At 35.5% G+C, this 16,859-nt stretch overlaps 2 protein-coding genes across 2 annotated transcripts; both read right to left on the bottom strand.

Annotated features, from left to right (window-relative positions):
• Positions 1–5,317: 5,317 nt before the first annotated feature.
• LOC116341611 lies at positions 5,318–7,082 on the bottom strand. Its single transcript, XM_031768782.1, has 3 exons — positions 6,802–7,082; positions 5,741–6,477; positions 5,318–5,671 (listed from the first exon to the last, which is right to left on the bottom strand). Exons 1-3 carry the CDS (start codon positions 6,928–6,930, stop codon positions 5,536–5,538), a joined length of 1,002 nt encoding a protein of 333 aa, XP_031624642.1. The 5' UTR covers positions 6,931–7,082; the 3' UTR covers positions 5,318–5,535.
• A 2,896-nt stretch (positions 7,083–9,978) lies between these two features.
• Positions 9,979–16,638, bottom strand: LOC116341795 (glycine, alanine and asparagine-rich protein-like). The gene is made up of 8 exons (XM_031769091.1): positions 16,303–16,638; positions 15,367–15,565; positions 14,882–15,242; positions 14,601–14,731; positions 13,265–13,281; positions 11,391–11,510; positions 10,399–11,087; positions 9,979–10,316 (listed from the first exon to the last, which is right to left on the bottom strand). The coding sequence occupies exons 1-8, from the start codon at positions 16,432–16,434 to the stop codon at positions 10,184–10,186; spliced, it is 1,782 nt and encodes a 593-aa protein (XP_031624951.1). The 5' UTR covers positions 16,435–16,638; the 3' UTR covers positions 9,979–10,183.
• Between the last annotated feature and the right edge of the window lie 221 nt (positions 16,639–16,859).

The following is a 16,859-nucleotide window of genomic DNA, read 5'->3' as shown; positions in this document are numbered from 1 at the left end:
ACATGAATCTCCTTCAATCATGAGCTAATTTTCTTCCACTATCGAAAGATACCAAATTATCGCATTTTAAATGGCTTAATATTTGATGTAAACGGGTTGAATCGATTTTCCGGTGTAATATGAGAGAAAAAATGAAGAGAGAAAGAGAGGAATCGAAAAGAAAGAGAGAGAAACATGAATCGAATAATAGCTGAGTAATGTTTCGAAGCGGATCTCATCAAAAATCGCTTTCAATTACGTCTAATTTGATTTTTCATTTTGTGTAAGGCTTGTTAGTCATCGTCCAAATGGTTCACGGTTGCCAGTTGCCATTGACGTAGTTATCGAATTTTGTAAAAGTGAATGAGCCGGATGGATGCGATAGATGGGAAAATAGATGTTGCATATTGGGCAAGATGATTTTGTGCGTCATCAAATACACACAAAAACACACACACTCGATGTGTACACGATTCGATGGCATTCGGTAAAAAGAAAAGCCGATCGAGTGAGAGATATATTCGCTATTTATCGTGTAACTACCGCAAAATTATGATCATAGTGTGTGTTACAGTCTTGCCAAAACCGGAATCGATTTGCTCCGAAAGTGATACCTTTTGTTCATTATGTTTATGTTTTTTTTAAGATGATAAACATTTATTCATACCATATGAGACTGACGATTACAAGCATTTTACGTGTGTGCATCTTATGCGTAGGCATAATGCGGTTCATTAACACCGAAACAACTTTGTGCGAGAGAAAAACGAGCCATATTTTTATTCATTCAATATTCAACTTTTCTTTCAGCATTTTTTTTCGGGCATTATTTGCATTGTTGTGGAATGTTGTTTTTATTACGATTATTTGTTGGACTTATTGCCAGCGGCATTTGGTTGGCTAAAAAAAACAGAGATACACAAAAACTTGCTTAACTCGCGCGTTTCTGATTCACACAACTTTGTGAAATACGACACAGAGAATGTGTTTTATGCTTGCATTGTACCGCGGTGCTGTCCAACATGACAACAAATTGTATGGGATATGATTCATTTACACGGTGCTCTCTTTATTTGCGCATCTACTGTCTTTTTCATTTCATTATGTTGATCACTTTTTTTTATGCATATATGAATCATTCTCGTTTTGCTTTGTGTTGTTTGGAGTGAAAAGTGAAATTTATATATCAATAATAAAAGTAAAAGTTTTTTTTTCTCTTCGACCACCGCACGACTCATTCAAATGTTTATTTAAAAGAAAAAATATTTTCGGTGATAGGATTGTGTCGTCAACGTGAAGCGATTTGGAGCGATTACAGAGCATTGTGAATTGAATTAGTGACTGATATATTTTGGCGTATCATTCGGTTTGGAATCAAAAGTCGAAATAACCGTTATTCGCTCAAATTGATCACTATCATTAATTATTATTAGTTTTATGAGTGCCATGCAAATTTGGAGGATTTTTTTTCATGAAGCCGAATTTAACGAGTTAGATTTAGTGATCAAACACCATCGTACAATTGACCTGAAATGGCTTTACAACTTTCAATTCAATTTTCAGATGATTCAATTGCCATTGCCAAGTGACATTTTCCCCATTCGAAATGTTTACATCGATGATCGTTTTATTAAATGGCGAAAAACCCACACACACACACCTTTAATTAATTCGCGTTTAATGGATTTTCAAAACCAATTTTCTTTTAAATGGAATAGATTAAAGAACAAATTCATTTGCGTTTTTTTTTATTCTCTGATTTCTCATAAGATTATCAACAATGTCAACATTTTAATGACGACATTTAAATAAAAATGCAATTCAATGCCGCATTCGTTGTATGCATTAATTTGTGAAAAGAATTAGAAATAGAGAAAGACAGAAGAGCACACGGTGTAATGTGTGGCATTGTTTAGTGCGAGAGAAACAGCTCATAAACTTCATGAATTTGATTTAATGATTATGAGAAAAACTAGGGTGTATAATTGCTTCAAAAAAGAGCATCATTTATCACTGGGCCGACAGATGTGAACGTTTAAATTGTTTCAAGTTATAACTTAAGCGACACGATGGCATTGTGTTTGTTGTTGTTGATTTTTTTTCAACTTCTCGATTCAAGAATGTTTGTTCGAATTGTTCAAAAAGATTTTGTAATGGGCTTATATGATTTTTAAAATGCGTTCGTCGCTTGTTGTTCGTTATTTGTGCTTTGTTTGTTTTGAAAATGCACGATTTTTTGAAGTATTTTTGTGTTATGGAACACGAGCCAATCATTCCACATATTCAAACTTTCTCTGCTTTTCGGCTCGTTGGATCAACAAACGTGTGCGTAAATGCAACGGGTACATACCAAGCACACGAAGCATCTGCATAATTTATTTGTGATGCCTTTGAACGATAGACTTCAACCACCTAGGTGCGGCCTAGGAACCGAAATGCAATGAAAAAAAAGCAGTAAGACGGCATACTAAAACTAATTCGATCGAAACATATAAATTCATGAGAGATGAAGAAACTGTAGCGAGCGTACCAAAAAATATTCAATAAAATCGCATGTTTCAAATGAATTTATTAATTACTCGCACTACAAATCTATAACAGCGATATATCCAGAATCACGCGGTGATGGGAGAAGAGCGTGGCCAGCCATTCCAGTCCACTCTTTAATCAGAAGAACGTTTTTCTCCCTCTCTCTCTCTCTCTGAATACGGTTTAATTTAAATATCGATCGGTTATTATTAATCAAATGTTGTGTTGCATGTTGGTATAGCGCTATAACGCATTCATGCGTACATTATCAGCACCTTCATTTAGCTGAATGCTAGATTTAGCTCTCTTTTTATTTGCAACGAAACATTTTTCATGGAATTTAAAGTGGCATATCAAGTGCAGAATCAACAACAACACATCACATCACATCCACGCCAAGGTGTATCGACATGAAAACATCACACTTCAAATCAAACAGAAAAGCGAAACAAAATGCACAAACACACACACACACAAGCGCATACAAATCGACATTAAATCATTTTACAATATTCAAACTTTCTTCTCGTTTTTATTTTGTTCTCTCTCCAGGTTGCCCCGTATGTTGCATATCAATACAATACACTTGAGGTGGCAACAGTTTCAAGACAGACTCTCGTTTTGCCAGTTGATTCAAATGTACAGCAATCATGACTAGTACTCGGTGTTGCACTTGAACGATCATTTGAGATATATAAACAATGATTGAATCGGTTTTTATCCATTTTATGCGATCATGTTTCGCAGTAACAGAGCAGCGCACTTGAGTCGCTTCATCATTTTTCGATGCCATTTCAAAGTCAATTTAATAACAATAAATACGTATTTCTGCTAAATGTTTTCAGCTTTGGTTTTTATCTCTTTCTTTTTCTATCTTTCTTTCTTTCTTTCTTTTCGCATCTTTCTTTGTGTGTCTTTCGCTCTCTGTCACTCTTTCTCTTTCTCACTTCGTTTTACTTGCATTGCACGCGCTCGAGCTCACTCTATACCATAATTGTGTAGACACTACTGCCTTACTTAGCTTAGTTTGTGCTCTCTGTGGCATACGACGCCATGCAGTTGAATGAAAGAATAAAACCCGATGAAAAAAAACTAGGCATAAAAATACAAAATAATAGTAATAATCATGTGCTAAGGACGTGTAAATAATCATTATATTTGTACGATCGTCTAGTGCTTTGTTTTGCCAGCAAACGATTTCTCAGCAAAGTTCCTTCATTTCGCATTTCATCAAAAAAAAAAAAAACATAACCAATTCAAATCAATCGACATCATCAGATGAGGTACAACAAAAATAAGTGGCATCAGTCGTCGTAGTAATCGAATGAACGATACATTTCCAGTTATAAAACGGAAGAAAAACATTTGCAATAAAATTGTGGCCACTTTTCTTCTTATACGTGCGCTGGCACATACAACTTTTCGCCACACTCGCATACAAAAAAAAAAATACAAATGCAGAATGTTATTATATGTAAAACTAAAGCAGGTCATTGATTTTCAAAAGCCTTGACTTTGTGATAGAGTGAAAGAAGTGCAACAAAGCTCTATGCTCCTCTCTCTCTCTCTCTCTCTCTCTCTCTCTCTCTCGTTCGTTATGTTATTTGTAATGGAAATAGCCGTTGCGTTTGGTTTTTAATTTTATCAGCGTCAAACACATGTGGTCTGCTGCAGTTTAAGCGAATGTGAAATGTGAAAAACCACTATATCACCATGCTACACGTCAAATGCATCTATTGCAAATGCGATTGTGTCAAATGCAATGCAGCTAATTTATATGCGATTCCAGATGAGATTCCAGTTTAGTTTTGCGCTTAAAAATTTACGGTAAAATAACGATTACCGATTGAATTTATTGTAACGTTTCAGTTTAAATTGCAGCGCTACATTAGCGTGTTTGTGTGCATTGTTTGCAGGCCACACTTGGCCATTTCGCACATTCATGCAATTTTATATATTATCTCGTTAATATGGTTACAGCAATCTTTGGCCAATCTTTATTTTCTGCACCATATGTGGTGTTATCAGTTGCATTAAATATAAATATTTTTAAGCCATTTCTCTTTTCCTACAATTTAAAACTCAATCAATTCCTTTGGTTCTACAGACAATGGTGGCTATAAATCCAATATGATTTATAGCAATGTGAATGAACAGGTTAATTCATAGAAATGGATGTCAATTACGAATGCAAATTGGTTCTTATTTCTTTTTAGAACACTCGTTCACTTTATCCCATTTAATGCAATCGAAACGAATCAAATTCGAAGAATGTATTTTTTTTTATAGCAAATTAACTGGACGCCTTTTTTTCTATCCTTCAAATTGGCCATTTGCTAAATAATAAAGTGAGGCACGGTTCCGTTGCTCCATAATATAGTTCAGATTGTGTTTATTTGCAATAAAAGCGAAAGGTTTTCTCTTGCAACAAATTTCGAAAAGTTAAAGCGTTACAAGATTTCTATTTAGAATTTGAACAATCCACGCGAAATAAGACCACATATTTGAAAATCCGAAACTCGTTTGCCAAAGAATCGGCTGCATTTTGAGAAAGTATTATAAGTTTCACATTTGGTGAGAACCATTTTTGGATGTCATTTTTTGTACCCTTGAATAACGGTGGTTTTTTTCTCTTCTCGTGAATATTAATTAGATGGTGACATGATGTTCGTCATCAATACCATATTGTATTCCATCTAAAGTGGCCACTTAGAAAGAATGTTTTGCTTACCAAATTATTGTGATAAGCAGTCAAAATCCAATCACATTTGACACATTTTTCGATGCATATATTAAACAATTTAACCGATATTTTGGAAATTAGCTAATTCTTTTTTATTTCTTCATTTTGTTTTTGTTTTTACAATCTTGAATTGACTTTCGTCGACGTTTAATTTAAATAAATATTGAATAAATTAAATAAAATGTTTAGATATTCTCTTATAAACGAATATGAAATAATTTCGTTATGGTTTGTAGTTGCTACAAATGATTTTCTAACAGCCACTTAATTTAAATGTAATCGATTTAACGACGGGTGGATGGAACTTGTCCGGCATAAGCAAGAACTTGAGCGTCTTTTGCGCTGCGGCTTTCTTCCCATCCATTTGAGTTGGACCATCCGTTGTTGTTCCATCCATCACCACCTGATCCGCTTGATCCACTGTAATCGCAAAGAAAAATCAATTGTTAATATTAAATGTATTAAAGACGATGGAATTTTCATTCATACCCATGAGTGGTGTATGCGATGATTTCTTCAACGTTGGTATTTCCATTGCTGTATCCACCGGAACCGCCGCCCAATCCGCCGCCCAATCCGCCGCCCAAACCTCCCAAACCGCCCAAGCCACCAGCACCACCAAGTCCAGCAGCACCGCCAAGTCCGGCAGCGCCACTAAGACCAGCCAAACCGCCAAGACCTTTAAGACCGGCCAAACCGCCAAGTTTGCCAACGGTACCTTTAGCAATACCACCAAGACCGAACAATTTAGCGACTAAGCTTGACAAGAAACTTGCACCAGCTAGAGCGATGGCAAGGAATGATGTGACCAAAGCAGTCTTAGCCATGGCACCAATGGCAGCAACGGCGAAGATGGCAAAACCAACCAATTTCAATTTCAACAAGCCAATGAATGGAAGCAATTTCTTGATGAGCTTGAGTTTCTTTCCAAGACGACGTTCTTCAACAAATTCACGAACTGATTCCTTGACTTCAACTGGAATAGCGTCTGAGATGGCACGACTAGTGGTGGCAACATCCCATGTGAATTTACGTTCTGAGAAGAAGTTTTTAGCACTGTTCACCAAGTAATCTTCCAAAGCGGTTTCACGTTCTTGAACGGTGGCGGCTTGTTCGACTGGTGGTTCAAGGCTTTTGGCAGCACGTTCATTTGTCTTGGCAAATTCAATACCACTGAACAATTCAATGGACGGACGATCAAAGAATTCACGAGCACGACGATATACCTGATACAATTCGAATATTATTTTGATTAGTTAAAATGTGAGATGGTTTTTCTTTTAAATTTTGTGAAAATAGAAATAAAATTGATTGAACATTTTCGGTATTTTCATTTGAGAGATTTTTTTATATTTTTCACACTATTTGTGGCATGTATCAGCCAACCAAACTAAATATGTAATCCAATTTACGATCTGCGTCCGAATCACTTGCACTATTTAATAATCCAATGAAAAAAAGTGGCAGTGGTAATTTTCACTTTTTATTCTCAGTCACTCGAATGAAACACTCTTTCAATGTTCAATTCAATGTTGATAAATATTCCGTACCGTTTGTTGAACACAAGCAATTGAATCTTTGTCGAAACAATCTTGCAAGATGGATTGTGATTGTCCGGCTGGCACTAAATGTGCAACGGCAACACTCAATAAAGCACAAGCAACAATGAACACCTTCATTTTTTTATATGTTTATTTTACTGTTTTATTTTCTATCAAAAGAAAAACGGTCACAAACAAATTTTGTTCGATTTAAAAATATTTTTTCGCAAAAATCGTCGATTTTAGAAACTTCTCTGAAGCTCTGTTAAATGTTCACTCTGCTAGAGAAGATGGTGCATTGACGATATTCCCGAATTTGCGAGCGGTATTTAAAGCAAAAATCCTCGCTATCGATTTACAGTTTGTCAAACGTTTTTAGTCATCGAAAGAGATAGTAAAACCATATGATTTGTATATTTGCCAAAATTTTTGCATAATTATTCATCAAAACCAAATTCAGCAAACTCCAAATGTATATGTGTACAATGTGATATATATTTTTTTTTGTTTATGAATAATGTAAACTATTGGCGAAAATTTCTCCAAAAACATGTGATTGTGATCTTGCGGTTGAAAAAAAAAATAGAAGAAGATAGAAAAGAGCATATCGCAAATCAGAAAAGAAGAATATTTTAATCCATTCACTTCCCAATTTCTTAATCGACGATAGTTTCGCTTTGTTTTTTTTTCCTTCCTGCTATCCATTTCTTTTTCATTGAGCAGTGTGCGCGTGCGCGTGCGCGCTCGATTCAATCATCGATGTTCGACAGCATTGTAGTCGTTTATGGTCCAAATTATGGGTAATTTTTCTCTTTCAATGATTGTGTGAACGATTTGAATGTTTAAATTTCGTTCAAAAACGAGCCAACAACAATGAATGTGATGTGCTTTGCAGATATAGAAAATTAAATCGCTTCAAACGACGTGAAAATATGATTACCTCGAGAAAGAAAGAAAAGAACATCCATAAAGTAGAAATAGAAGGCAACAAAAAGCGCGGATGAAGAATGTGAAAATGATTGGTTCGGTTTTTCCGAAGAGCGAGAGTGCCATCATATCGGGTTGATGAGAAATTAATATTGCATCCGTGATTGTGGCTCAATCGATTGTCACCATAAAAATGGTTTAATATGCGCGACAATGTGTCATTTGTTTTTGTTGTTGTCGTCGTCGCCGTCAAAGCTCGCATTCGAGCGAGCACATACAAATACAGTTCTGTTGCTCATTGGAAAACTTTCACATTCACAGAAGAAGAAGAAAAAAACGGACATCGATAAAAAATGTTTTATTTTTAACGTCCGATTCATTGAAAGAATGCCGTCTGTGCGCGTTGCGATGCTCAATAGCTCCACCCAAATTGTATTTGTTCTGCTATTTACTTTGTGCGGCGCATAAAAATTGATTATAACTTTTGGTTGCCCTCAGTTCGACTAATCGATTAAATGAAAGTTATTTGCCATGTCAAATAATGAATGGCTTTTTTTCGGCCGTCTCAAAATCTCCTGTTGATTTACGATTTATCTCGGTTTTTTTTTTTTTTGTTTCAAAAGGTTCACTAATCATAAACATTCTTGACCAATAAATCATTAGGTTGAAAGATTTTCGTGTGTGTGTGTGTATGTGTGTTTTTATGCGTGCTTTGATTTTGTCTGATGCGGTACGGATGTAACGATGCTACATTAAATTAATGTGTCTCTTAATAATAACTGGCAAAGAGTGAATGAAAAAGAGGCACCTACTACAGAGGAAAAAAACCAAATGATGCTATGTCGACTTTGACTCATCGAGAATGACAGAAAGAAGAGATAAAATGCACATGAAATGGGCACTTTTTGCCTGAACAATTTACATTTACATGCTTTACTTCGATATATAATAATTGCCGTCGATCATTTTCTGAATATTAATGTGCAGCTTTTACAGTGAGCGTGCGCTTGTGATGGTTTATGTGAAGGTAGAGGATCTAAACTCTCTCTTTCGCCACTTTAGCATCAGATTGAGAGTAGAGAAGAATGAAAGAAATAAAGAAAAAACTTGTTACTGTGTATTGAGAACATGAGTGAGAGCCAGTAGTAGCTAACCGTAGATTCCATTTGAATTTGTCGATGATCTGCATCGGTTGTCCCATTTACATTTTGCCATCACAACCAAATTAAATAAATGATACCGCGTGCCACACACGCACGCACATTTTTCGATGTTGGATAAAACTCGATCAAATAACAACCGACGATGTTTGTAGGTGCTGAAACCGATGGCGGCTACATCGATTTGATTGTTTACTAAATTCTAGCCTTAAAGCGTAATTCCATACTTCGGTGCATGCTCCAAGCCGAATGAGGTGTTTTGAGCACATTAAACCGCTTTATATACAGTTCATACAGGGTATATTGATTGCTGAGCACGCGTAATCGGATCGTTTACTTAGCGTTTCGCGCTCACTGTAACTGCTAACTGTAATATGATGTTGTTTTTGCCTTATGCGCGTTTAATCGTTATTACACACATTGACGATATTTCAGAAAGAGAAATTTTTTTTTCGTTTGTGGGATTTTTCTTTCTTGTCGCTCGGATTAAATGGCAAATGTTAAAATCGTAGCGATTAATTTATAACGCCGTTCGTTTTACTCTCTTTTAATTTATGCATATGCCTCTCATCTTAAGAATATTATCGTTTCTGTGCCAATATCGGCTTAAAATAGATTTTCTGTGGCTTTTTTTCATTTTTACGCGCATCTCAATATTGCTGGTGTTTTTTTTTAGCTTTTAAACTGAGTCGTCTCTTTCACTTGTTAATATTCAGTTTGTGTCAAAATCTTTGTTATAAACGATGCTGATGGCGATATAAAACGATAACAAAATGAATGATCGAACAACGGATTTTTCATATTGAATTGATGAACATCATCAGTTCATCACAGAATTTCACCCAGTTAAAATACATTGTTAATTTTTTTTTATTATTATTCATTTATTTCTTCTTCTTTTTAAGCTGAAACAAAGATGAAAAAAGAGCCAAAGATGAGAAGGTAAACCATAATAGATTCCACTTATTTCCTGTTAGTAGAACAGCTACTTCAAGTTGAAGCGAAAAAGTCGACTTTATCAGATTTATGTATGCATCGATGTCAGCTGCTGTAAAATGTGCTTAGACAATACAATAGACAAAGAATTTGAGAGATAAAATAGCTTGATTATTTTGTATTTCATTTTATTTCATTTTTTGTACAAAACCTCATAAAGTTGACTTTATTTATCTCGTTGGTTTCTTCGTGTTTATTTACGTTAAATAAATATTGAATAAATTAAATAATTTAGTGACATTTTTCTATGCGAAAAAAGTAATTGGTTTTGCTTTGTAGTTGCTACAAATTAAGTATCTAACATCTACTTAGTTGGTTTTTGGACGTTGACCGTTGTAGGCAAGAACTTGAGCAATTGGTTGGCTGTGTGAACCGTGTTGTTCTTCCCATCCATTGTTGGACCAGCCATTGTTGTTCCATCCATTACCACCCGATGAACCACTGTGAAAAGATGTTAAAGAAAATGTTCAGTAATGTAAATTATGAGAGCAAATAAAAGTGTAAATTAGTTAATGATACTTACGCGTTGGTGGTGTATGCAACGATTTCTTCAACATTGGCGTTATTGTATGCGCCGTTACCGCCGGCACCTCCGAAAAGGCCACCCAATCCACCAGCACTACCACCAAGACCGGCAGCACCACCAAGACCTCCTAATCCGCTCAATCCACCCAAACCAGCCAATCCGGTCAAACCGGCTCCACCCTTGGCAAGACCACCAACACCGAACAATTTAGCGACAACGCTTGACAAGAAGCTGGCACCAGCAAGAGCAATTGCAATGAATGATGTGATCAAGGCTTTCTTGGCAAGAAGACCGATAGCAGCAACGGCCAAAACAGCGAAACCGGCCAATTTCAATTTCAACAAGCCCAAAAATGGAAGCAATTTCTTGAGGAGTTTCACTTTCTTTGTGGTACGAGCTTCTTCAACGAATTGGTAAACTGATTCTTTAACATCGACTGGGATTGCTTCTGAGATAGCACGACCGGTGGAGGCAACATCCCAAGTGAGTTGACGTTCTGAGAAGAAGTTTTTGGCGCGGCTCACCAAGTAATCTTCCAAAGCGACTTCACGTTCTTGAACGGTGGCGGCTTGTTCGACTTGTGGTTCAAGGCTTTTGGCAGCACGAGCATTTGTCTTGGCAAATGAAACACCACTGAACATTTGAATGCTTGGTTGATCGAAGAATTCACGGGCGCTACGGTATACCTGAGATATAATTCGAATATGATTAGTAAACGGTTAATTCATGACGTTATGCGATGAAATTTCAGATTCATTGAACATTTTCGGTATTTTCATTTGATCTTTCTATGTTTTTTTTATCGTGTAAAGACACTTTTTTTTTTGCATTTTATACGTAATCCCAATGGAGCTGACGTAAAAGTCACTTGCACTCTTTTAATCCAAAGCGGCAGTAATGCGTTGTGGTTTTTCACTTTTCATTCACTCAAACGATAAACACTTTCCATGTTCAAATCGTCTGAAAAAAATATATGACAAAATCCGTACCATTTGTTGGACACAAGAGATTGAATCTTTTTCGAAACATCCCTGCAATGGATGATTTGATTGGGCGACGGCCACAGACAACAAAGCACAAACAACAACAAACACCTTCATTTTTTTTTGTTTTTATTTCGTTTTATTTTTTTCACAAAGAAATCACTATATCTTTTTTTGTTTTCAACAAAGAAAAAACTTCTCTGAAGCTCTGTAATGCTCACTGTACTAGAACTGATTGTTCATTGATGCCTATTTCGAATGTGCGTCCAGTATTTAAACAAAAAAAATCCTAGTGCTTTGCGAAAAAAAATATCACAGCAAATAGCCGAAAAAAAAAATGTTTGTGGGCCCCACTCTTGAATCGAATCAAAAATGCAAAATTATACAAACGTTCACATTTTTTGTAGCTCGTTAATGCTAACCAATTTTTTTGTGACCATTCACTGTTGTTTGCACACCAAAAATTCCTAATGATGATTTGGTCGACGGGAATTTCAATAAAAATGAAAACGAGCAGTTTTAAATAAAATTATGCGGCGAAAAAGAGAATGAAAAAGTAGGTTTCGATTCAGAGAGTGAGACACACAAAACACATAATATATACAGAAAAATCATCGATTCGCGCGATCTCATCTTATTGTCTGGCTGTTTTGATCGCGTAAGCGCACGCGCACATGCAGATTATCATAATCGGTTCACTCGGTCACCATAGATGAATACAATGTATTCGGATGAAAGAGGGACAGAAAGAGAGCGCGCAAAGGCATTCAAACAATATGGGCTAAGCGTACGCCAAAAGTAACAGTATTTTGGAATTTCAAACACACACAAAACAGTTCTAATGAAGCGTGCGTTACTGCATATTCTTTTCTCAGCATCGCTTTCGCCTTAAGTTCCGTGCGAAGGCTAAACGCACGTTAACACACCATCAACAATAGAATTGTTCCAACAAAAAAAAGTTTCACGCAATTCTCACAAATCGCTTCCCATTCTCCTTATCAGATTTGGCTACTTTTACTCGCAGGAATTTTGACCACGCATTTTTCTAAATGGGCGACACACTAACAAATCTGAAAAGTGAAACCACTTAAGACGCACGTAAAACGAACGAAAGACCCGCGAGAAACAGCAACAATAACAAAAGAAATGGATACACACGCTAATCGGAAATAGCTTCTGCGTGTACTTTATGAATTAGCAGACTTTTTTTTTATATCGTCGAATTGTTCAAATATAAATCGTTATCTCTTTGGGCGATGATGTTTGTTGTTGGTTTTTGCATAAAATTCCTTCCTTTATTTGCATTCAAATGGCTTTTTGTGTGTATGTAAAATGACGAAAAATTTGTATATTTGTAAAAGTCAAATATTAATTGTTCTGGTTTTCGATCGAGAGTTATGCATACAATTATCGGCTGGAAGAGAAATGTATCTTCTTTGATGTTTTCTCATCATCTGCGTTATGTGTAGTGTGTGTGTATATGATCCGGGTGAAATGCGCCGCGATCCATATTACTTTCGTTTCATGTGTATAACTGTTTTTATTCATTCAATAGAAGTGATTTCATCAATGAATTGAAGTCGATCGCATTATAATTTACAATATTTCTCGATTCAATACATATATGTATCGATAAGAGCCGTCCCCGGAGTTGGCAAACCATTTTGCACAACTAACTGTAGTTAGCGAAAAAAAAAAATACCGATTTCTCTACTTTGTAAATTGATTGGCTGTGAGCATCGAGGCGACTTTAATTATTGGAAAACTTAAAGAGACGACACGATTCTGTCCGGTAACAAGCGATAATGTCTATTTTCGTTTTGTTTCACTCCGTTCGACTGACGTAATTTTCCAATTTGAAGTGCATCCGACAAAACTACCTTCGAACCTAATTGGCCTGAAGAATACAGTTTTTTTTTTCGGTATAATTTGAGACATGATTGAATTGTAACCATATTAATTGCACCGACAATTCAACTTCAAAACTTCAACCTCGTTTCGGATAATGGTTAAAAGAAAGATAATCTCATTATTGCTGAAGATTTTGAAATTTCTCGCATTTCACACTTGCGAGATGTTTTTTAAAATGAAAACACTGATGCAGCTCCATCCAATGTTAATCTCTCCATTTCTAAGCAAAATCAACACAGCGACGCCGTCATTCAGTGTGTTCTTTTTTTCTTTCTTCTATTTTGAATCACACATATACATTTTATGTGTCTTTGTTTGCTAAATACAATCCAATAAATCAAACATCATTTTCGGTTTCATTTCAGATATTAAAAAAAGTGTGTTTTCAGTTTTATTTCTCATTCAAATCATACAAAAGAAAATTTCAAACGAAATACATCAAACAATTTGTTTTATTTTATTTTATTTTTTCATAAAAAAAAAGATGTTTGCAAGTGTTTTACTATGGACTAGATATAAAGAGGTGTTCAATTATTTGTGTTATTTTCTTTCGTCATGTTTTCTGCAAAAAAAAAATGGAAGAAAGAAATACTTTGTCTGTTCTAAAATATCTGGGTAAAGTGTGTATTCTATGCTGTGCGGATGAGTTGTGTGTTCGTGCCATGGAGCGTTATTCGCTCGAGCTATGCCACGATTTATTGTTAGAGACAGAGAAAGAGAGATGGATAGAAAGAAAAGAGTCAGAGTCAGTGTCAATGTGCTTTTGTTATGGTTTTTTTTTGTTCAGCTACGTTTTGTGTGTCTATGTTGCGAATGAGTGCATGTTGGTCGATTGGTTGTCGAGTATTTCAACTTATGAGAAACCGTTTTTTTTTCTTTCATATCATATTATTTATATTAACTTATTCTGAATTGTGCTCGAAAAATTGAAAATTTGAAGAAGAAAAAAAAATCCCGTGTGCAATTTTTTTTTTGTTCGGTTTATGTGTTTAATACATGCAATTTTCCAGTTTAATCTTTTCTTTCGTTTGACGATTTTACTTTGTAAGACATAATTTAAATAAATAGCAAATAAATTAAATAATTTAAACATATTACTAATAACAACAAAAAATCTGCATTAAATATTTATGAATTAAATCGTCTCTGTTCGATTTACTGCAAAAGAATCGAGCAAATCATCGAGAGATGGTATTGGTATTTTTTGATTTCTTTTTGTTATTTTGCTGTATCGATTAGTGGAACCATCGAACGCGATGTTTGTGTACTTTTTATTACAATCGCGGGCGAAAGGGAATTATCGGCGAGCGACTTTGTGTCCGGAGTAGGCGATTTGTTGTGCAACTGGTTGGCTGTGAGCACCATGTTCAGCATATGAATCATAGTTGTTCCATCCAGCGTTGCCGGAATTCCATCCTGAGTTTCCTCCGGTATTGCTGTTTGAGAGAGAGAGAAAAACCCAATAGAATGCATTTTTCATTTTCAACTAATTTTTTTGATTGTTTTTTTTCAACCAAATTTTCTTGAAAATCGTGAATAAAAATAATATTTTTTTTCTTTGAGTAAAACAAAATGCGATAACTCACGTGTATGCAATAATTTCTTCAACATTGCTGCCTTGTGACCATCCACCAAGTCCACCAGCACCACCGCGACGGCCCAACAATTTTGAAACAGCGCCTGACAAAGCTCCAGCACCAGCAATGGCAATAGCAATCAATGATGTGATCAAAGCCTTTTTAGCGATGATGGCAATACCAGCAATAGCCAAAACAGCAAGAGCGGCCAACTTCAATTTTAATAGACCCAACAATGGCAACAATTTCTTGATGATCTTCTTCTTTGTACGTCCTTCAACAACTAAAGCGCGAACTGATTCTTTAACTTCATCTGGAATGGCGTTGGCAAGACTACGGCCTGCTGTTGCGAAATCCCAGCTAACTGATCCTAAATCATTAAATCCAAATAAAAAGGCGGTCAAATTTGTTGCATCATTTTGTCGCGAAACGAATGGCACAAAGAGAAGAGAAGAGAAAGAAAAAAGCGATATAAATAAATCGTAAAAACTTACGTTCGGTGAAGAAGTTCTTCACACGGTTCAATAGGTAATCTTCCAAAGCGAGTTCACGAGCTTGAACACTGCTGGCTTCTTCAACTTGTGGCTCTGGTTCTAGGCTTTTACCGGCACGTTCATTCGATTTGGCAAACGAAAGACCACCGACGAACTTAATGCTTGGCTGATCAAAGAATTCACGAGCACGACGATAGATCTATATATTTGGTAACAATTGGAATTCTTTAGAAAAATGATTTTTTGTTCATATTTGGATCAGTGCCAAACATAGAAATAGATAGGCGATATATGTAAATAATAAAAATAATTATGAATGGTAAAAATTGTGACATGATTTTGATTTTTGTTGGAATGGCGCATTTGTTCTGCATCCAATGCTTATAATTGAGTGTGATGCGTTACGGGAAATGGAAAGTGAAATCGAATTAAATTTCTATCATCAATCCATGTTTGTTTGCATCTATTCGTCCGTAACTGATTATGGTATCTTTTTAAATTCGACGCGGCACATTTAAATGTAAATCAGTCGCATTTTTTTTTAGATGTATACACTGGTGGTGTGCATAGTAAAAATTCATTTTTGTTGGTGCGAAATTCTTTTTTGGCGTTCGAACACCACTGAGAGAAACGTAATCCCAAATGTGGTACGCGTAATCCTTGATATTCTCGATATTAATTTTGATTTTATTGTTTCGATGCTTTTGCGAAGCAATTTTTTTCCATCACAATTCATTTGGAATGCAAATCATTTCGCACACAATTATTTATAGTTTTTTTTTTTCGGCGCGCACTGGTAATCCAAATTGTAAATTGTTTGATATCGACGATTTCCAATAAAAACAGAAAAAAGCACTACACTTTGATGAGACTAATTTATTTATTTTTTTGGTGAAAATGAAATGTATGTTAGAAAAAATGAAATAATTCTCGTACCGTGGTTTGAACACAAGAGATTGAATCTTTGTCGAAACATTCTTGTAAAAATGTGGATGGTTGTTGGCCGCTTGGCACAGCTTGAGCGAGAGCCACACTCATCAACATACACGATACGATAAACACCTTCATTTTTGTTTTTATTTAATTTATGTTACTTTGAAAACAATTTTATTATTATTTTTTTTGAACTAAAACAGCAAAGTGTTTAAATTTCTCTTTTCGACGAAAATGTTTTAAAAAAATATAATAAAAATTACAACACCGCAACGGTAGAACTTGATTAATTCACTGTAAAAAACCCGTGTGTTCACTCGATAAGAACAGATGGTGCATTGACAACTTTTCAGCCTCGGCTCTTGGTTTTTAAAGACGCGGATAGCACTTGGTACCGTACGTATGAATTGTCCAAAGTCCTACATTAGACATGTACATATTCAATGAACGTTACAGTGGTTACATGTACACATACGCCGAAAAAAATATATATAAATAACACGATAATAACATTCAATATGTGGTGTTAATAAAAATCCCTCTCCAATTCTCATCATCTC

The sequence above is a fragment of the Contarinia nasturtii genome, unplaced genomic scaffold (genome assembly GCF_009176525.2).
Source record: "Contarinia nasturtii isolate CC-2019 unplaced genomic scaffold, AAFC_CNas_1.1 Cnas_scaffold_745, whole genome shotgun sequence".
NCBI lineage: Eukaryota > Metazoa > Arthropoda > Insecta > Diptera > Cecidomyiidae > Contarinia > Contarinia nasturtii.
Note: the sequence above shows the minus strand (reverse complement) of the source record. Positions and strands in the feature narration are given on the sequence as shown.